General features: G+C 40.3%; 1 protein-coding gene across 1 annotated transcript in view; it reads left to right on the top strand.

The window, feature by feature from the left end:
• HS6ST2 (heparan sulfate 6-O-sulfotransferase 2) overlaps nt 1-7,142 on the top strand; it is a 472,361-nt gene extending 465,219 nt beyond the window's left edge. The window contains exon 2 of the mRNA XM_077493332.1: nt 6,288-7,142. Within this exon, the coding sequence (XP_077349458.1) occupies nt 6,288-6,984 (697 nt within the window). The 3' untranslated portion in view covers nt 6,985-7,142. The remainder of the gene's footprint in view (nt 1-6,287) is intronic.
• The last annotated feature ends 16,356 nt before the right edge of the window (nt 7,143-23,498 follow it).

The following is a 23,498-nucleotide window of genomic DNA, read 5'->3' on the forward strand; positions in this document are numbered from 1 at the left end:
GCACACAATTGTTGGCCAACAATCACGAACGTAATGGCGTACTACATGTTTTTTATTTTGTGTCACCATTTGGGCTCCTTTTGCTAATTTCCAGTTAGTAGAAGTTTGGTGAGTGTTGATTTGCACTTTTTTTTTTTTTCATTTCGTCCTTTTCAGTTCGCACTTTTCATTTTGTGCTTTTCAGTTAGTTTCTGAATGGCCGTTCGTCAACCAGCCATTTTGCGAAATTGGAGGCAATAACGTGTTGTTTATTATTGGCCTTGGAGTTATTACTTTGAAATTTTTTTTGATTGAATAATGATTTGATTTGGTATATTTTCCATATTTTTGGATGCATAGAATGTACTTTTTGATTAAGTTCTATTGGCAGATAGCATGTCTATTTTTATTTGTTTTCTTTTTTTAATGCACTATAAAAAAAATTGTGGAGAATAATACTTGGCCATGTGTTTTACTTCAAATGACAGTTTGGGAGTAGGCAGTTACATTTTAAAAAATACAATGTAAAATTGCCAAGGGACATCAACATAGTTGTGTCTTTGATCTTAAAAACTACGGAATAATAGTGTTGTGGTAACTTGCACAAATAAAAAAAAAAAAACATAATAATATTATTCTTGATATCACTAGAAAAAAAAAAAGCTTTTGAAAATGTGTTTGCAATAACTCCATCAGTATCACCAGCAAAGCAGCTTCATTATTATCCCATTACAGAAGAAGAGAACGTGCGCTGCATTTCGAGATTTCATAATTTCCCACGTCACGAATGTTAATTCTCCATTACAAACGCTAGTTTACAAGACCGACCGATTCTGGCTCATCCTTGCTTCCGAGCATGCGTGTTTGTACTTTGGACTTTTGTCCGACGGACTTGTGTACACACGCTCGGAAAATCCAACAACAGATATTTTGTCTGTGGAAAATCTTGCCCTTCTGTCAGTAAAGAAGGCATTGATCCTGTGTTCCTACAAAACAGGGGCATGGTTCCATGTCTTCCCCTAGTGAAAGCACCTTCCATATTACACAGAAACAAAGGCTAGGCACACAGTTAACCCTTTTATTGCCCCTGATGTTAACCCCTTCCCAGCCAGTGTCATTAGTACAGTAACAGTGTATATTTTTACCACTGATCACTGTATTAGTGTCACTGGTCCCCAAAAAGTGTCAAAAGTGTCCAACTGTCTGCCACAATATTGCAGTCCCTTTATAAGTCACTGATCGCCGCCATTATAGTGAATTTTTTTTTTTTTTAAACATTTAAAAAAAAATCCAGTAATTTGAAGACACTATAACTGTTGCGCAAACTAATCAATATACACTTATTGGAATTTTTTTTTACCAAAAATATATAGCAGAATACATATTGACCTAGACTGAAGAAGAAATTAGATTTTTTAATAAATTGTATTGTTTGTATTGTAAATTGTACATTTTTTTTTCAAAATTGTTTTGTTTATAGTGCAAATCTTTTTTTGTTTATAGTGCAAAAAATAAAAACCACATAGGTAATCAAATGCAACCACTCTAAGGGCCGGTTCACACAGCGGGCGATGCGAGGCGACACGACTCGCCTCGCCTCGCTCCCGCAAGTCGCCCCCGTTCTGTACAATGGAACCGTTCTGAGAGGAGCGACTCGAGTCGCTCCGACTCAGAAAAAAGGTTCCTGTACTACTTCTGGGCGACCTCGGGGGCGACTTGCATTGACTTCTATACAGAAGTCCTCTGCAAGTCGCCGCTGAGGTCGCCGCAAGTCGCGGCGAGGCAAGTCGGAGACGCCTCGCCGCGCCTGCAGTGTGAACCGGCCCTAAAGCTCAAAAAAAGGCCTGATTGTGGGGGGGGGGGGGGGGGGCTGTGCTAAATCTTCCAGAGGGCAAGCGGTTAAATAAGAGCACAAAGAAAATGATATTCTGATTTATTGTGGAACATAAAGTATGTGTCTTAGATACTCTAGCATCAAGCATTACCCATACTGCCCAACCTTTTGAGATGGGAACGAGGGACACCTATTAGGCTCCTTTCACACTGAGGCGCTTTGCAGGCGCTAGAGTGCTAAATATAGCACCTGCAAAGCGCCCTGAAACAGCTGCTGTTGTGTCTCCAGTGTGAAAGCCCTGGGGGCTTTCACACTGGAGCGGTGCACTTGCAGGACGCTGAAAAATGTCCTGCAAGCTGCATCTTTGGAGCGCTGTAGAAGTGGTGTATTTACAGCTCCTAAAGCACCCCTTCCCATTGAAAACAATGGGGCAGCGCTCCAAACCTGCCTGCAAAATGTGCTGTTTTAACCCTTTTTCGGCCACTAGCGGGGGTTAAAACTGCCCCGCTAGTGTCCGAAAAGTGCCGCTAAAACGACGGTAAAGTGCCGCTAAATATATCGGCGTTTTACCACCAGCGCCTCAGTGTGAAAGTAGCCTTAGCAAAAGTATGTAGGCATAGGACACACCCCTCTGCCACGCCCCCTTAAAGGAGAATTATACAAAAAAAAATATTAGTTAAACCCACAAATGCTTATTTTTTACCACTACTATTTCTTTATATTAGCTCTTGACAATTACAAATGCAGCAATTTAGAAATTGGATAAAATCTTTAGCACTAGGAAACACTTTTTGAAAGATAAAAAAAAGTGCATTTTATATACAACTATATAGATCAGACCAACATGAGGGACAAATGAGGAGGAATGAGGGACTTTTGTTCCAAATCAGGGACATTGCCTCTAAATTTGGGACAGTTGGGAGCTATGCATTACCTACCATAGTATCTGATTTGGTTCCTGGCCACCTAGAAATTTTTGGGGCATTCCTGCACACCTTTGCTTACCCAATTTGATTCCTATTCCTTATTTATAGGAAAAGCTAAAATGAGCCACAGGGAGAATGGGACCGGTCATAATAGCAACAACAGGTGTGCAAACCCAGGAACTGAAATGCAGAGATCTCACCCACAAAGAATCCAAAAAAAAATCCAGATATCTCTTCTGAACCAATCTTAGGTGGACTGACCCTTTAAACCAATATTAGAGCATATTAATAAACAGCTTAGTGACAAGCATTGTTTCCTTTCAGTGCGGTGATAAGGGGTTCAGTTTTCGCCCTGTCTGCATGGAGTTTGCATGGTCTCCCTGTGATTGTGTTGAGTTCCTTTGGGCGTTGTCGTTTTCTCCCCCAAACCCAAAACATAACAATACACTAATTCGTCTCTGCCCAGTTTGGACTGTATGGGTCTGTATGACAGTGAATGATAGTGGCAAGGCTGGCATAACTGTTTCTGTGTATTCGGTTAGGTGCTGCAGTATTTGTTAATGCTATATAATTAAATGAAAAAAAAAAAAATTTGCACAGCAGCATTTTAGAGTTATTTCAAGTAACCCGAACCACCATCAATGCAAATGAGCGAATCAGGAAACTATTTGGCATGAAATTTTAGCTGATCCCGATGATGCTGCAATTAAAGCTATATGTGTTTTGTCAGCAGTCTGCAATTTATACATCCAGGCAAACCATTGCAATAGATAATGCCTTTTTATGGCATGTGAAGGTTGGATGGTTTTGGGCAGGGCCTCATTGTTAAAGATTAATGATGCAAGGAGTCTCACTAATGCTGTTAGACATTGCATGGTGTGGTGTTCCAGTTATATCTCACTAAACCTATCTAGCATTTCTAATAAAAACTGAATGTGCTTATCCTGCACAAAGAGCCACTCAATATTGTGCTGCATAGGTGAACAGATTGTAAATTAAAATTTAATTCAGAGTTGACTGGGGACATCTAGTGGTAAAAGTTAAGAAGCGCATGTTTTCGTTTTTGTATAAAAATTTAATATCCGAATATTAGCTCTTGCTGGATTAAATTAACACTAGGCTTCTCATACTGCATTATCATAAACATAATTTCATTTTCACTACATTTTGATCAAAAAATTCTTTAATATACATATTCTGGAGATGGCTGCATACAGCTGATTAAATCTAGACTTGCTTGCATGTATTACAATATGAGATGAAAGAATAATAGGGAACATGAATTTTAATTTCGTTTTTATATATCAGTGCACTTATCTATAAAAACTGGATTATGAGACAAGAATTCTGCTGTGTTTAGCCAACGTGTCTGGCTGCCACTATTTATTATTCATTGTGCTGTCTGCAGACTAAGCTCAGCTGTATGCAGAATTTTGCTCAAAGGATGAATGGACATAAACTTGAACATTGCTAATTATTGTTATAGTCATGTATAAACACATTGGTTGTAGAGTAAGTGCTTTCAAGACATGAGCAGAATAAATGTGGTCAGTGAATTATGGTACATTAAGCTCATACACAAAGCTGCATTCTATAAAGATTATTATAAGATTTATTGCAGGTATAATATGAAAAATACGTATGATTTATGATGCACAGTTCTAGAGCTCTCGGGTTAAGTCTATTAGACATCGGGTACTTATGTACTGTTGCTTTTAGACCTGACAAAGCAGGAAAGAGGGGGTATGTGATTACTTCAGGGTCAAGCTTCTAAAAATGATTTGGATGAGAGATAGTGGGGTTGATTTACTATAGCAAATAGGCTGTTCACTTTTCAAGGGAAATTGCACCTTCTAAAGGGGTCTTTCTCCAAAGAATACCCAATCATGTGCAAGGGAAAAAAACTGTATTTTTGCTTGCACATGATTGGATGATGGAAGTCAGCAGAGCTTCACCCAATTCACTAAGCTCTCGGGGGGATTTTTCCTTGCAAAGTGAACAGTCGATTTGCCTTTACAAAGTCAACCCCAATGTGTGTTTAGTATCAGGACCTACAACATGCCAAGTAGTACTTAGAGCTGAAGTAAGAATCTAACGCTTCTTAATCATGTTTTAAAGCAATATGGAAGTGGATAGGAACCCAGAAAGGCTGTCTGATCCAAGGTCCATGATGGCTGCTGTGAGTTATGCCACGTACACACGGTCGGACTTTCCGGCGGCAAATGCGCGATTGGAGCTTGTTGTCGGAAATTCCGACCGTGTGTAGGCCTTATCGGACAGTTCCCACCAGAATTTCCGTCGCACAAAATTTGAGATCTGGTTCTCAAATTTTCCAACAACAAAATCTGTTTGCGTAAATTCCGATCGTGTGTACGCAATTCCAATGCACAAAGTTCCACGCATGTTCGGAATCAAGCAGAAGAGCTGCACTGGCTATTGAACTTCATTTTTCTTGGCCCGTCGTACGTGTTATACGTCACCGCGTTCTCAATGTTCGGAAATTCCGACAACTTTGTGCGACTGTGTTTATGCAAGACAAGTTTGAGACAAAATGCATCAGAAAAAATCCCATGTTGTCGGAATGTGTGATCGTGTGTATGCGGCATAAGAGATTTTCAGAAGTTAGATAACAGCAGTGATCACTTTTGGGCATTGAAGACCTGGTTCTTGGCAGATCTGAGCAGATGTAAATAAACACTTTAAAGTCATTATAGATACCAATTTTCTTTATTGTTAGTTCATTAATGCCTGTTTTACTGTACAGTGTAATACAAAATGTACCCAAGGTGTGATAATTAATAAATAGTTATCTGTAGTACCCAATGGTACAATCTTGAAAGCTCCCAACTTTCTATGGCCATGTGCTATAAAGTAAAATAATAGTGGAATTTTACTTTAAAAAAATATATAGTTTGAATAATTAGATAGACAAACATTATTGCACTCATTATTATTTGCTTCTGTTGTATATATATATATTTAAAGGGCATGTTTACCAATTATCTAAAACCTGGTCATGTAGACTTAAATGGGAAGCACCTATACTGCAGGAGAAGCATCACATCATTAGGGGTTTGACCTTAAGTTCTGTGCAGAATTATAGGAGCTAGGGGATGAGGATTCTGAAAGCCTGGCTCCAAAAAGAATAGTGTTTCTGTGGCTGAAAATATGGTAAATGTGTTTTTATTTTTTTTTAAATCAGATCTAGCCATTATAACCTAAGGCCACACTCCATTCAGAATTGAAAATAAAAATGAAGTTGTAGTCAAAGAGCACCTGCTTGGTATTTCATTTGTAAATCCAGAAAAAAACGTGTTTCACCAGTCCACCCTAGTCAAGGCCTTAAATTTTTCAGTTTTGTAAACCTAGTGAATCAATATTTTAGTACGCTCCTAGATTTCATAAAAAAAAAAAAAATGTAACTCCTTTACCTGTATTTTTGTTGTTTGGATATTTGTCTTGACTGTGTTGATGATCATCATTATTTATCAAAGAAAGCACTTATCTCAGGTATCCAAATTAAGTATTAGTTTCTTTATGTTTTACAGGAACTTCTACTACATAACCATCCTCCGTGATCCTGTTTCTCGATATCTAAGTGAATGGAGACATGTCCAGAGAGGAGCGACCTGGAAGGCTTCTCTCCATGTATGTGATGGAAGATCCCCAACCTCAGATGAATTGCCTAGCTGTTACGCTGGAGATGATTGGTCAGGCTGTTCTTTAAAGGAGTTTATGGATTGCCCCTATAATTTAGCCAATAACAGACAAGTTCGTATGTTGGCTGATTTGAGCTTGGTAGGATGCTACAACCTATCTGTAATGCCAGAGGAGCAGCGAAACAAGGTTCTTCTTGACAGCGCCAAGGAAAACCTCAAGCGCATGGCTTTTTTTGGTCTGACAGAATTCCAAAGGAAGACCCAATATCTTTTCGAAAAAACTTTTAACATGAACTTCATCTCTCCTTTCACTCAGTTCAATAGCACGAGGGCGTCAAGCGTGGAGATAGACGACCTGACACAGACACGTATAGAGACATTGAATTTTCTAGACATGGAGTTATATGAATATGCAAAAGACCTTTTCTTACAAAGATATCAATTTATGAGACAAAAAGAACACCAGGAAGCAAGACGGAAGCGCCAGGAACAACGGAAAATCTTGCGAGCAAAACATGCAAATCACAAACTGGATATGGACAACTCGACTGCTGATTATATAGGGAATGTAGAGAAATGGCGGTAGTGGATTTTATAGTCTTAGTCTACTACTAGAACTGTACAATAAACCTAAAATTGGAGATAAAAAATAAAATAAAAAATTAGGCAATGACCTATTCCAAATGATTTTAAGCTTCGTATACACTTGAAGCTGAAGATGTTTATCAGTTGCCTTTGCAAATGCCTGTGACTTAGTTCAAAAGGATTGAAGAGCAATTGTTAGTCTATTAGTAGACGTGATTATCAAAGAATGCAGAATCCAGTTTGCTTTATGGCGTTATCCAATTACAATTTATTTACTTTTGTGTAGTAAAATAAGTTCCCATTTTAAAAATCTTTGACTGAAAAATATTCAATTGATCAATTTCCAAATGCATTTGTCAGAGACATGATTTAGCAGAGGAGTGTTGTAACATATAACATTTATGCAATCTTGTTTCCTGAATAATTGACACAAACTGGTAACTGGATGGATGATTGTGCTACTTTTTAAAAAAAACAAATGATTTTAAAGCAACTTTGTCACTAAACTTCGTTTTTTTTTTAAATTAAAGCTGTACCTAGAAATTGTAAATTCTTGCCTTTCCTACCACCCTCTCAGCTAAACGTTCTGATCGGGAAGAATCACTGGCTGACATCTATGAAGAAACTGACACTTCTGGGATTGTCAATCTTTTGTGTCCCTGCAGCAGTCACTTGTTCCTTCTGCTAGCCCAGTGTCATTACAGGACTCAATAGTGATGTAGAGGTCAGTGGGTGGAATCACTGAGCACTGCAGGGGACACAAGAAAACAACACTCCCAGAAGTATTGCTTTCTGCACAGACTTCAGTCAATGGATCCTCTTGATCACGGTGACTTTTGTCATCACTCAAGAGGGGAATATTTCTCTTTTTCTTTATAGGTACAGTTTCAAATTAAACATTCAGTTTAGGGACCAAGTCACTTTAAGATCTGTTAAAATGGACCAACAGTGCAAATACAAATGAGTTATATCTGCCATATTCTAATGTGTGACATCTTGGGTAAATTAGGTTTTATTAATAAATGTAAGATCATATTACAAACTGGGGACCTATTAATATTATTTTTATCCTTGAAACTGTTGTTTGTAAGTTCCTCCTCTGACTTAAGGAACATAAACAGGGAGAGGGTTTTTTTTATGGTGAGTAATAACATGAAAACCATATTTTTAGGAAATCAGAGAGAACATCAAAAGGAAAACGAGAAGCCTACAATGAATTATGACTATGTTATATACAGAGTACAGTTATTGTTACATAACACACAGTTTTTAGTGTTACATGTCAACTGTTTCTTTGTTACTGCATAAACTGAGGATGTACTAGTAATTTGAGTAGATTTGTAAACTATTCCTTGTTTCCCTCCACCTTCCCGTTGCCTGTGTAAAAGAGCCTGTAGGCAAAGTTCTCAGATGCACAGTGAGGCAGATTTATGAAGAAGAACTTAATATTAAAACAAAAAACAAACCAACACAAAGTTGAAGTTGTAACTCATAGGAAACCAATCAGGTTTCACCATTACAGAATTAAAATTGGTTACTATGGAAGACAACTTGAATTCTGTAGAAATGCTTATACTACTCTAGGTATATTTGTGGTCTACAATCCTCTGCAGTATCCCCAGCTCTTTTGAACCAGTATATCATACTGATTCACAACAAAGGGATTACCACACAACTGGAATTTAGGAAATGTTATTGATTCACAGAAAACAGGAGCACATATTATTATTATTATTATTATTTAGGATTTATATAGCGCCAGCAATTTACGCAGCGCTTTACAATATAAAAGGGAGACAATACAGTTACAATACAATTAAATACAAAAGGATTAAGAGGACCCTGCTCAGAAGAGCTTACAATCTAAAAAGACTTGCATATTCTGTGCTGCTCACAGCTCTCTATCAAAAATATCTTTGAGCGGTGCCAAACAAGTAACATCATGTGTTCCTGTTCTCCATGAATCAATAACATTTCCTGCATTCCTGCATGCAGTAATCCCTCTACTGTGAGTCCTTATAACTTTAATTTTGTACTGATTTCCCTTTGCCCAATTTCAAATGATCAGGTTTAGAAAACTATGATAACATGCTCTTTGCTGCTGGGTCAAAAGCATTTTTCTAGGAAGGAGGAAAGCCCCTTCAGATATATTTAAATGGCACTAGCAAACGTTCCTAGTTTTTCTGTGGCTCAGTTTGAAGGGCCACCGATTAAAAAAATAGGCAGTATGGTGGGCCCTGATTTTCAATAAAATTACTATGATTTTATGGGCTTAACCATGAATGATTTATATTTGAAGCTTTTCTTTAGCTTTGTTTGTTTGATGGAGTTGACTTTTGAGCTAAGTGTCGGAAGTATGAGATCATGTGAAATTTGACAGCTACTGCCCTGTCAATTGCATAACCCAAAAAAGTCAGACAGTGGTCAAGGATGACCGTATCAGACCTCAGATGACCTCTCATCAGACTCTTAAGCTGGTCTTACACCTGTAGGATTTTTGTTAGAAAATAGTTTTTAGAACGTTCATTCAGTTATCTAAAAGTTAAAGCTCAACTCCATCTTTTGACTAACATGTGAGGCCGCTGGATGTGCTGTATAAACTGTATGTAGCTGAGGCTACATACAGTATACCGCACTGTGTTCCGGGTTTGAGCCGAGACTTCCTGTCTCATACCCGGAACACAGCCATTCAGCTTAAGCAATATATTCTATCAATTAATACAAAGCTTCAACTGATTGGTGAGCTGATGATGTCACAACCTCTGACTCAGCCAGTCAGAGGAAGCTTTGTATTCATTGAAAGAATATATTGCTTTCTCTGCATGGCTGAGTAATGCTGTGATAGACACTACTGTGTTCTGGGTATGAGACTTGAAGTTTCAAACCCGGAACACAGTGCAGTATGCTGTATGTAGCCTCAGTTACATAAAGTTTATACCGCACATCCAGCGGCCTCACATGTTAGCAAGGGACATAATTCATTTGAGCCAAGCTGGCCCAAACGAACTATGTAAACTATGTCAAAAGATGGAGTTCAGCTTTAAAGGGAATGATTTACCAATTGGTTTTGGCCTGAGCAAGCCAAAAAATTGAAGGACGAGGATTGAACATTTTTGTTAAATTATCTAAATGGGAAGTAGCTTTGAATTGTTAAATTCATTCACGGTCGAGAAAAATCATAACTGACCTTATGAGCATGCACTTGTCAAACTTTATGCAGAAGTTGAACGTTCATTCTAAATCGAGACATTGGCATGGTACTCAAACAAAAAGTCTTTCAAAATAACTGAATCCATGAGGTCACCATCAAAAGGTGGGACGAGTAATTTTTATACTTTTTCATTCAACAACATCATGCAGATGTAAAGCCAGCCTTAGCTCTAAAAGTGAGCCTCAGAAAAACCAAATAATGCTAAATAAGGTGGAATATGTAAACCATTCATTGGTAAGCTTGCACAGTTTTAATATTTGCACATTGAATATTTATATAAATGCATACGCCCGATGGTGACTTCCCAAGCCAATTTCATCTTAGATATTATGTAGATAAATCTAATCCCCCCCACCACAAGAGGAGAAAGTGGTCTTAATGAATAAGCTTTATTCTTGCAACTTGGAAATATCAGTGTCCTGTTATACTGTACATTTGCTATGCTACTTTTTCCAGCTTCTTAACTAGCTTATTTCAGCAGGGTTATTTGTAATGTGATATGTCATATAAAAGTTAAATACTGTACAATTTCATCTGTTGCTTAAATATTTTAGCTGTTTGTTTAAAATCAAAAAGTCAAGTATGCAATTCCATTTTTCTGGCTAAATGAGCACCAGCTTACTGGGTTCCCACAGAACACTTCTCAGAACTTTATCGCAATGCTAGGAACCATATAATGGTCCAAAAAAGAAATAATCAATTAACACTTCAATATAATCATCACCCTGACTTATATGTGATGACAGTTCTGGATAGTCCTCTTTAATTTACAGTATGCCTTTTTTTTTTTTTACTTATGTACCCAGAGCCATTGGGAGACCTGATCTCAAAGCTTTTTGAAATAAGAACGGTTTGTTATGCTCAATGACAACCAATCAGAATATCATAAATCCAGTTGATAGTTTTCACTAAAACTATTGCGCTACTCCACAATAACTATACACAAAGCTGAAATGTAAAAAAAAAAAAAAAAAAACAACAATTACTTATAGTGTAACTAAGGGCAAAACATTTTATTTTTTTATTTTGGGAAAGAGTGGAGAGGGATTAGCACATTAGTTTTAATTGCTGTCTGTGCTCTCGTTAAGGAGACTCATCCTCTCCTCTCACTAATAGAGAGGACATCTTCCACTAGTTCTGGTGTCACATCAGGATTCCCTCTCACATCTCTATCTCCCCAATGGGACATAGATGACAACCCTCCCTTATGCTATCCAAAATGGGAAAAAAAAAGTTTTGCCTTTAATTACAGTTTAAAATTAGTAATAAAAACACTTAAACACATAAAAAATATAACAGCATAGGTTACCAAAATAATTGTCAGCTGCAGTCCAAAGAGATTGTATTAATCCCCCTGTGCACACCCACGTCACCCGAGTTATCTAAATCTAAAGTGCAACCTAATAATAGGGATCACAGTATTACAATACAGCAGATTGATTTATTAGAATAGTTTTCCACAAAGAATTACATTAAAGGGGATATAAACGCTTGTGGTTTTTCACCTTAATGCATTCTATGCATTAAGGTGAAAAACAATCTGTAGTGCAGCAGCCCCCCCCCCCAGCACCCCTTTTACTTAAATGAACCCGATCGTTCCATCGACGAGAACGAGCCTAGCAGCCATTGTCTTGGGTCCTTATTGGACAGATTGATAGCAGCAGGCTCCCTCTGCTGTCCATCAAATCCAGTGAAACGGGAGCTGGAGGGCAGGGCCAAGTCCTGCTGTCTGTGCAAAACCCTTGCACAGAGGTGGTAAGTATGACATGTTTGTTATTTTTTTTTTTTTTTAAACAATGAACTTTTAGAGCACCTTTAAATATACCAGAATCAACATCAAAATTAAAAATTATAAAACAAAACTGAACAATTTTATACAGCGTGCTTATGGATTTATTTCGTTATTGGCAGTATATGATATTAGGTGGAATCATGCATATTGACTTGTAATATGAACATATCTCACTTTTTATTGTATATTTAGTTTTGTTGCATCTGTTTAATTTGGTATCATAAGGACTTGTGTTTGACTCTTTAAATTGGGTTTTTATTGAATTAATTGTAGTATTATGATCATATCGTTGGACTGTTGTCCATGTTGCTAGGTTGTAGTTTAATTCAGAATACTCCGACCTTAGTCTGACTAAAGGGGAATAAAGCAGATCTAAACCCAACCACTAAAATCTCACATACATGTTAGCACATACATGTAAATGCAAAAGTTGGTTAAAATGTTTTAAAAATGTGCAGCTTTTATTAAAAACAACGGCGATCCTGCATAAAGGTCCTTGTTCAGGCAACTTCTGTGATGGGGTGAAAGCTGTATTTTCACCCTGTCACGTTGGTTGACACACCGCATTGCACAGTCTACTGTTATTACAATCAGGAGGCCAGCAAAGAGCATAGGGCAGCCAAAGCCATAGAGAGCACATATAGACAGGATGGCTGAAATAGGGTAATAGAGATCAGCAGTACTGAGAATAAAAATAAAAGGTTTAAGGTTTTTTTTTTGTTTGTTATTTTTATCAATAATTATAGGAACATAGAGGGAACATAGCTGTTCATCCAAAGAAACTGCATGTCAATTCTTTCTTTGAGAATGGCGCAAAATTGAATATTCCCAGACTATATTCTCTGCAGTTCAAATATGTAAATGTAGAAAATACCACCAGGTGGCGCTGAGATCTTCTTTCCTATGAAAGTCAGCGGCATATAATGGCTATGATGCAGTATTTTTTTCCCATTTACACATTCTTGATCTGTAGAGAATATAGCCTGGTCAATATTCAATTTTGCCCCATTCGCACAGAACAAATTTACATGCAGTTTCAATAGACCAACAGCAAATATTTAATAAATTTACCCCTTAAAATTCACCAATGTATTTATTGTGTTGTAATTGTTGGTACGTGTACTGTATTGAGTATACTTCATAGTCTTGTTTCTTTGTTTACAGGCTTATTTATCTATGAAATTAATCCTACTTAAATATTTAATTTACAGTTTAACGGCAAATATTTGATTCTGATTGGTTTGGCAATTCAGAGAGGCCTTGTTTCAAATACATACACGAGGGCCAGTATAGCATTATGTGAACCACGTCTTCATACAGCTGGCATAATGTTTCCTAAGGCTCGGTTCACACAGGACGCGGCACAACTTGCAGCGCCGCGACCTGCCGCGACCTCAGCGGCGACTTGCAAAACGACTTCTGTATAGAAGTCAATGCAAGTCGCCGGAAGTCGCCGCAAAAGTAGTACAGGAACCTTTTTTCTAAGTCGGAGCGACTCGAGACGCTCCTATTAGAACGGTTCCGTAGTACAGAACGGGGGCAACTTGTCAGGCGGCGAAGTCGCCTGGACAAGTCGCCCCTGTGTGAACCGAGCCTAAAGAGGCATCATACACAGTATAGGGACAACAAATATAAAAGTTACTTCCTTGACTCAAAAACTATTATGTTAAGAAACAACTTTTCTTTATTATTCATATAGTGCCCAACCTATGGAAGCTAAATTAATTTTTTTTTAATTGTACCACCTGCAAAGACAGTTTGGAAGGCAATGTAGTGGAGCCTGCTGGCCATAAATCAGTAGAATTTTGTTAAAAAAAATGTCTAATGGTTAGTGGGATCAAATGAATGAATATTAAGCATAGTAACCAATCACCATCCAGGTTTTATTGTCAAAGCTTAATTGAACAAGCTGGAGTAATAAGCTGATTGGTTATTATGCATAGCTACACCAGATTCTGAGTGCACCAGTTTTAGTAAATCCTCACAATAGAGTTTTACACAACAGTGTAGTTCTCCTATAAAATACACCTAATGCCATGTACACATGACCGGACTTTCCGGCAGGAAAGGTCCGACAGACTTTCGACGGAGTTACGACAGACTTCCAAACTAATGGACTTGCCCACATAAGAGCAGACTAAATTCCATTCGAAAGTCCGTTCGTTTTGAACGTAATGATGTACGACGGGACTAGAAAAGGAAGTTCATTAGCCAATAGCTGCCCTTGTGTCGTATTTGGTCCAGCATACAGATGAACGGTTTTCCCGATAGGAATTGAGTCCATTGGACAGATTTGAAACATGTCCTATTTCTAGGTCCATCGGAATTTTTTCAAGAAAAATGATCGGACTATCCCACACACAATCGGACCATCCGGCGGAATGATTCCGTCTGAACCTATTCTGCTGGAAAGTCCGGTCGTGTGTACACAGCATTAGAGCCTCATGTTGTACTTTGTTACATTAGATATTTACTTGTATGTGTATATTATTTCACACATTTTTCTCAAAGTATGAAACAGACATAAGCTCACCTGAGATTCTCAATATTCATTGGCTCGTTTCCTATAATAATACAATTATAATCTATACCATAGAATGTATTTTAACACGAAAAAGCACACCTGCAGTTTTAGTAAATCTCCCCCTATTTGTAGAATCATTAGTCTCAATGGCAGAACTACTGAGAAGAGTGCAGTTTCCTTATAAATGTTAAATAGAGCCCCCAGAGCTTAAAAATACCAACAAAATAATCTGAAACACAATGGCAATCCAGGTAAAAAACAGAAATGCCAGCCCAGGCCAAGCAGAGTACCCGTAAAAATATTAGCAGCTTTGGTGCTTTTATTTATCAAATCCCATTCAGTACTGCATTGTTGGCCAGTCTACATCAGTGTGCAGTAATTCCTAGCAACTAAACAGAAATCTTTTGTTAGTCTGAATGCATTGACTCGTGAATGCTGATTTCTGATTGGCTTATATTAGTTATTGCACTGCTGTGCTCTTTAAGTCAGGTTATAAAGACCTCTACCTTAGATTACCTACCTACTGGTGCTTCTTTTACAGCTATGTAACGCACACGAACAGCATAAATGAAAAAAATTTTGATAATGTGTTTCAGATCTTGAATATGCTTACTTTACCATTTGTTGTTTATTATGCATTTTTGACATTTTTTGGTAAGCATGCCCAAAGGTCCAAGGTCTAGACACGTGTACATAAAATGCAGTGTAAAGGCAATTAAAGTACATCTCCACAATCCTTGTTTACATCCTCTGCTTTTTCTGGAAAAACTGAGCATGTTAAGTTATAAAAGGGCACATTGCCACAGGATTTAAAGTGCTACCAAATGTATGTAAAGCAAAACACAAGTACCTTTTGCTGCACTCCAAGCTCACAGCAAAGAAGAAAGTCAGTACAAAGTACATGAGTGGTGTCACAGCCACTCCTCCAGAAATTGCTTCTGCAGAGTGACCACTTTCACAGCGCTGGTGGAAAAGAATGACTTTGTAAAATACTGTTGCAGGAGTCTAAGGGCCATACTGTATATATTTCTACATATATATGAACTGATAGTATGCAGTTAAAGTGTCTGTTCGAGGAGCCTGTCTAGGATGTTGTGAGTTTATGACCCATTCACAGCTCAAAGGCAGATATAGATGAACAAGTGAACGGCAAACGCAAAGATGAACTCCAAGTAATGATGTTCTTTACCGCTGAACTGGAAATATCAATAATGTGCATTGAAATAAAAAGAACTTCATTTGTTTCCTAAAGTGTTTATTTTCTTCACATTATAAGTGATTTCAATGGATGTTTCTTTTTTTTTTTTTTTTTTTAATAGACTAACAGTAATCACCTGGGGACTAAAAGTAATGATCTTTTTTGCATTAACTTTATGGATCAAAAAAAAAAAGCAAACAAAAAAAATAATATACAGGCATACCCCACTATTAAGTACACAATGGGGTTTATTTACTAAAGCTGCAAGGTGCAAAATCCGGCTCACTTCTGCATAGAAACCAATGAGCTTCCAGGTTATATTACCAAAGCTTAATGGAAAAAGCTGGGGGTAGAAGCTCATTGGTTTCTATGCAGAAGTGAGCCTGATTTTGCACTTTCGAGCTTTAGTAAATAAACCCCATTGCGTATTTAAAAGTGGGGTATGCTTGTATTGCAGCTTACTCAGTCCTTAGATGTGGTGGCTGCATTTGTTTTCTTATTTTTTAGTTATTTTCACCTGGTGATCCTGAGAGTAACACACTAGTAACAATGCGCCGTCATTGTGCTGTGTCTATGGTCCTAGCACAAGACCACAAAATAGCAAAAACACTTCTCTATAACACAGGGGACGGTGTTCTGTTGTTCGTAATTGGTCATGACTGATAATACTGCTTCAGATTTCAGTGCAGCACAGATGGGGTGAGTACAGGAAATTATCAGTTCACAAGATTTCTGGAAGAATCAAAGCAATGGGGGGTTATTTACTAAAGGAAAAAAATATCCACTTTGTACTGCAAGTGCACTTGGAAGTAAAGTTGCTGTAGATCCGACATGCAAGGAAAATAAAACACAGCATTTTAGCTTGCACATGATTGGATGATAAAATCAGCAGAGCTTCCACTCATTTCAGATCTACCCCTTAGATTTAGAGCGACTGCACTTCCAAGTGCAATTTCAGTGCAAAGTGTATTTGCCTTTCATAAATAACCCCCGACATTTCTGCATGGACTGTTATGAAAGCTAATCAGAATTACAGTAATCTTAACCCTCTTACTAGCATAGCTCCCAACTGTCCCTGATTTTGAGGGATTGTCCCTCATTTGGAACAAAGTCCCTCTGTCCCTCTTTCCTCCTTATTTGTCCCTCATTTTGGTCTGATCTATATCGTTTTATATAAAATGCACATTCTATCTTTAAAAAAGTGTTTCCCAGTGCTAAACCTGTCATCCAATTTCTAAATTGTTGCATTTGTAAATTCCAAAAGCAAATCTAAAGGAATAGTAGTGGTAAAAAAACAAGCACTTGTGGGTTTAACCAATCATTTGTTTTGTAGACTTCTCCTTTAAGGGGGCGTAGCAGGGGGGGGTTTCCTATGCCTACATACATTTGCTAATAGGCGTTCCTTATTCCCATCTCAAAAAGTTGGGAGGTATGTACAAACAGTGGTATTGGTGGAAGCGATGGATTTTAAACACACACGGCTGGTGTAGCAACCCAGAATGGTTATGTACTTATTAAGCCTACTGTTGGCTTTTTTGGAAGCGATTTGGGCAACTGTAAAGCTGGCAAATCCCTTCCATTGGTGCAGCAATGTGTGACTCCCATGCCAAGTGGCTGCCCTGCTGCATAGTAGCCACAGGGGATCCTTTACTAGGCACGGCCATTATTCACAGAATGCTTTGCTTTTTTCTTAAGGAATACAAGGCATTGTCTGAGCAAGGTGGAGATTGTGATGCCGGTGCCCCGCCTCTCCACTTAGTCCAATCAGAGAAAGCCTTGCAAAGCATTCTGTTAATGATGCCTGTCCCAAACATGCAACTGCCTTTGGCTTCTAGGTAGCAGAGCAGTTGCTTGGCATGGGAGCTTGAAGACCATGGCAATCACTTTAGTAACAGCAACTACGACAGTGTTTCCAGCTTCCACAGGGATCCCCAGGTATGGATTATAAATTGAGACAAGCTGGAGTAATGTACTTATGCAATAGAATCCATACGCGGAACTCAGCCCTAATTACCGCCAGTTTTCTAATCTGGCAGCCATATTGACAGGTTCCAAACATGGTGGTAATAAGCAATACTTGACTTTGTTGCACATGTTGGCACTGTTCCTAAACTGTCGCAACTTTGTGCCTGAATTTGGTAAAGGACGTTTTAAAGGAACCTACTGCCAGAAAAGTTTGTAAATGCTTTACTGAATTCCCCAATCTCTGTTCTCATTTTTGAAGGTCTAGTGAGTGGGTCAGCAAAAACACATACGCTGGAATACCTGACTTTAGCTTGCCAGTCCCTGTGACAGTGAGGATGCATTTCAAAGGACCTTTCAGCCAGCAATGAATAAAGATTTAAAAAAAAATCATATACACTGGGCATGGTGCATTATTATTATTATTATTATACAGGTTTTATATAGCGGCAACAGTTTGCGCAACGCTTTATAACATGAGGGCAGACATTACAGTTACATTAAAATTTGGTACAAGAGGAATCAGAGGGCCCTGCTCGTTACTTAGAAGCAGGATAGGCTTCTTTGAAGAGAAGGGTTTTCAGGGATCACCTAAAGATGGATAGATTAGGGGACAGTCGGACAGATTGGGGTAGGGAGTTCCAAAGGATGGGAGAAGCTCTGGAGAAATACTGGAGGCGAGCATGGGAGGAGGTGACAAGGGAGCTAGAGAGCAGGAGGTCTAGGAAGGACTGAAGAGAGCAAATTGGTTGGTATTTTGGGACAAGGTTAGTGATGTAGCTGGGGGCAGAGTTATGGATGGCTTTGTAAATTATTGTTAGTACTTTGAATTTTATTTGTTGGGTGAGTGGAAGCCAGTGGAGGGATTGGCAGAGAGGGGTGGAGGACACTGAATGGCTGGTAAGGTGGATGAGTCTGGCAACGGCATTCATTATGGACTGAAGGGGAATAGTCTATGTAAGGGTAATCCAATGAGGAGGAGTTGCAATAGTCGAGGCGAGAGATGACCAGGGAGTGAATTAGAAGCTTGGTGGTGTTGATAGAAATCATCTTTATTCACTCATTTCTGATCACTGGTGTCCTTTAAAACTGAACTAAACTGTATCTGAGAACCACAAATGGAAAACTCTATTTCATTTTTTTTTTTTTTCAATAAAATCACCCATCCATCCATGTCTCCACGCTTTTATTTTGTTGAGAAATTAATTTGAAAAAAACCCTTAGCATTTCTAGCCATAGCCATATTAAATAAGGGCAGATGATTTATGTAGCATTTACTTTCCGGAATTCATCTGACCTTAGCAGGCAGCAAGGTGTGTTTATTTGAGAAAGTCCCTCCTCCCCTTCCCTAAATGAAAGAAAAAAATGCTCAGTAAGTATGTACACTGTATTACCGAAAGTATTGGGAAGTCTGCCTTAACATGCACATGAACTTTAATACACTTTTATCAGTGTAGGGACTGAGGGACAGTTTGGTGTTTGGAGCAGGGACAGTCTGCAAAGCACTAGCTACTAGGTCCACAAAGGTCTTTTTAAGGACTGGTATAGGTGTACAGTATATAAGGTTGTAATACACGTATAATATACTTTCTTTCAAATATAGAAGCATATTATAGTGCACTGCACTGCTGTACTGCTGACCGATTCTGCAGCTGTCGTTTCTCAGTGTAGGGAGGGACAGTTTGGTGTTTGGAGCAGGGACAGTCTGTAATTCACTAGCTACTAGCTAGCTACTATTAGGTCCACAAAGGTCCTTTTAAGGACTGGTATAGGTGTACTATTTGGTGTACAGTATATAGGGGTGTAATACACGTATAAAATACTTGCAAATATAGAAAGCATAGTATAGTGCATTTCCACTGTGCAGCATTGTGACTGCTGAGCGGTTCTGCAGTGATACTACAAAGAGTGACAAACACAATTTAAAAAAAAGTATTATAACTGGTGTGATAGACCAGTGGCCCCCCAAAACGACAGATTGAAGCGGGGTGTTATATACCTTCTTCCACATACATACTGCACTTCTCTAGAGACTTTTGTCACAGGGTCATTTAAAAAATGACAGGCAGAGGAAGAGGCAGGCCCTTCCACAGGGGTGGTAGGGGTAGGGCAGGAGCAACAGGCTTGAGCCAAAGTGGCAAATTGCAGAAGGTGCGTTCGATTACGTCAAAGGACGCACCAGACTTGGTTGAGTGGCTCACTCAGCCTAAGCCCACGTACACACGGTCGGAGATTTTGGCAACCAAATCCGTCGGATTCTGCCCGTCGGATTTAGTCCGACGGATTGTGTCCGAAACTGTTGCATACACATGGTCGGGCCAAGTTGGCGAAAAATCCGATCTTTCAGAACGTGATGACGTAATTTCGTTACAATGGGACTACATTCAGGCTAGTAGCCAATAGCTTTGATGTAGGAATTTGATCTGAGCATGCGTAACACTTGGTCCGATCAAAATGCTCTACACATGATCGGATTAGGTCCGTCCGGCCCAGTTGGTCGGGAAATATTTCCAACATGTTGGAAAATTGGGTCAGACGGAGATTCGGACGGAATCAGTCCGATGCATACCACACACAGTCAGATTATCTGACGACACGGTCCGATAAGACTCATTCCGACAGATTCTCCGACCGTGTGAACAAGGGCTTACTCTTCTGCACCCTCCTCATCCTCTCGATCTACACCCTCTTCTTCACTCCTGCTGTGTGCACCTCAAAGACACTACCACCAACACCACCACCACCCTCCGCTTGAGTCACAGGAATTATTTTCCGATCCATCTCAAGACATTGCCGATGTGCAGCCACTCTTGGCATTGGATCAGGAAGAGGAGGTAGCAACAACCGCCACTCAGCAGTCTGACGACAGTACCCAGATCAGTGTTTCTGCCTATTCCGAGATCTCTAATTATTGCGGTGGGGAAGGTGATGTTGACGACAAGAGAGGAAGAGGAGGGGAGTTCAGAGAGCGATATGGACCAGCAGATAGGGAGGAGAAGCAGGCGGAACTTAGATTGCACAGGAGGGACAAAGCAGACTGCTAATGTATCAGGAGCGAGGCATCAACCATGTACGGTCACATCTGGCGCTCCCGGGACGCCTCATAGGTCATATGTGTAGTCACATGGCTCTGAAGTGTGGGCTTTTTTTAACGTGTCCGCTGCTGACAATAGTGTTGCCATCTGTAGCCTTTGCAGTCAGAACTCACCTAGGGATGACTGCCTTAAAAAGGCACATGAGCTGCCATCACCGAGCCCAGTGAGAGCAACGGAACCCACAAAGCCACACTCCAGGCTCTCACCGTCCAGCCTCATCTTCTACTTCTCCTTCTCCTCTCTCCTCACAATTGTCCTCCACTCCACCTTCCATCATGTCATCCTCACGTTTTTCTGGAAAAAGGCAGGCTTCCATGGGCCAAATGTTCAAGCGTAAAAAAATGATGATGCCAGATAACCCTCTTGCCCAACGGTTGACGGCTGGCTTGTCAGAACTGATAGCCCACCAACTACTGCCTGACTCGGAGGCCTTTTGAAAATTTGTGGCCATTGGAACACCACAATGGAAGGTCCCAGGAAGGAAGTATTTCTCACAGAAGGGCATCCCAGAGCTATATGACCATGTTCAGCGGCAAGTGAATGTATCTCTGGCACACAGTGTCATGCCAAGATACATCTGACCACAGGCACGTGGTCTAGCAAACATGGGCAGGGAAGGTATATAACTTTTACTGCCCACTGGGCGAACCTTCTGACGGCCGTCAAGCATGTAACCCGTGGCACCGTATAGATTTGGTTTTACTGCCACAGATTGCATGCAGGCCTGCCTCTTCTTCTCCTCCTCCTACTCCATCCTCCCTCTCCTCCTTGGCTGAATCCTCCTTTTCTGCTGCTAGCGTCTCTTCTGCTGCGCCACCCAAGATCCCCAGAACCTATTTGACATGCCAGGTGAGACGTTGCCATGCTGTGCTGCGTCTGTTGTGCCCTGAAGTCAAGAGCCACACTGGCCCTGCACTCCTTTCAGCTTTGCGTTCACAGGTAGATCAGTGGCTAACACCGCTCACTTTGACAGTTGGTAAAATGGTGTGTGACAACGGTGCCAATCTGCTTAGCGCATTGAAACAGGGCAAAATTACACACGTGCCATGCATGGCACACGTCTTAAACTTGGTTGTGCAGCGATTCATTGTCAAATACCCTGGGGTCCAGGACATCTTGCGGCAGGCAAGGAAAATCTCAGCCCATTTCAGAAGATCTTACACGGCCATGGCTCGCCTTGCTGACATTCAGCGGCGACACAATCTGGCGGTCAGACATCTTATTTGCGATTGCCCGACGCGATGGAACTCAACCTTCTATATGCTTGATAGGCTGCTCCAGCATAAACGTGCAGTTAACGACTACCTGTATGAACTCTGCGGCAGAACAGGTTCTGGGAGCTTTGTTTTTTTTCACCGCGCCAGTGGCTGCTCATGCGCAACGCATGCAGACTTCTGCGGCCATTTGATGAAATCACCAAACTGGTCAGTCGCAGCCATGGCGCCATCAGTGACATGGTACCTTATGCCTTCTTTATGGAGCGTGCATTGCGTTGTGTCATTGATCAAGCCATGGAGGAGCAGGAGCAGGAAGATGAGGAAGTCGCAATGCTGGATGAATTCTGAGACAAGTTAACAACAGGAGTCTGAAGAGGAGTCAGAGGAGGATGGTGCCGGGGTGGATGAGGAGGAGCAAGAAGAACATGCTTTAAACCTTTCTGACATCCCTGTTGTTGTCCATGGATGGGGAGAGGAGAACGAAGAGGACGACATTATCCTGGATGATGAGCAGGAGCCAGGCCACCACACCGCTTCCAGTTTAGTGCAAATGGGGGCCTTCATGCTCCAGTGTTTTAACAGGGACCCCGTATAAAAAGCATAAAGTTCAAGGAGCAGTACTTGGTGGCAACGTATTTAGACCCCCCGGTACAAACACAAAATGGCGGAAATGTTACCACCATCACAGAGGACTGTCAGAATGGATCACTTCCAGGCCTTGCTTCAAGAAATGCTGCATTCTGCTTTTGCGTGCGCTGGCAGAGAAGGAATTCCCACTCCCAGAGAAAGAGTTGCAGGTACCAATCAAACAGCGCCTGCAAGAAGAGGGTGGTTTGAGGATGTCTTGGTGACTTCTGATATGAGCTCATTCTTTCAGCCGACCCATCGACAGGTCTCATCCGGATCCAGCATCAGGGAATGCCTAGACCGACATGTGTCCGACTACCTCGGGTTAACAGCCGATGTGGATGCTCTGAGGAGTGATGAACCCCTGGACTACTGGGTGGGCAGGCTTGACCTCTGGCCAGAGCTTTCCCAATTTGCAATGGAACTGTTGGCTTGCCCCTCATCCACTGTCCTGTCCGAAAGGACGTTCAGCGCAGCAGGGGGGATCGTGACTGATAAGCGCACTCGCCTAGCTCACGACAGTGTTGACTACCTCACATTTATAAAAATTAATGAGGCATGGATCTCGGAGGAATTCAACACATGTGACCAGTAGACCATGTATATGCATAACTCTATAAACGATTTATTTAATCTAGCACATGGACCTTTTTTCTACCTTTGGCTCACTTCCTTGTACAAAAAAAGCACACCGTGCTATATGCCCGTACCCTCCTGTTTGAAGAGGTTGAGCGGTGTCATATTTTTGGGTCTCGCAGCGAGTTGCTGGTATCAGTGCTGGTGTCAGTGCTCTCTATCTCGGTGCTGGTGTCAGTGCTCTCTATCACGGTGCTGGTGTCAGTGCTCTTTATCACGGTGCTGGTGTCAGTGCTCTCTATCTAGGTGCTGG

This window comes from Lithobates pipiens, unplaced genomic scaffold (genome assembly GCF_037356315.1).
Source record: "Lithobates pipiens isolate NorthernLeopardFrog02 unplaced genomic scaffold, aLitPip1_a1.2 Scaffold_1, whole genome shotgun sequence".
Taxonomy (NCBI): Eukaryota; Metazoa; Chordata; class Amphibia; order Anura; family Ranidae; genus Lithobates; species Lithobates pipiens.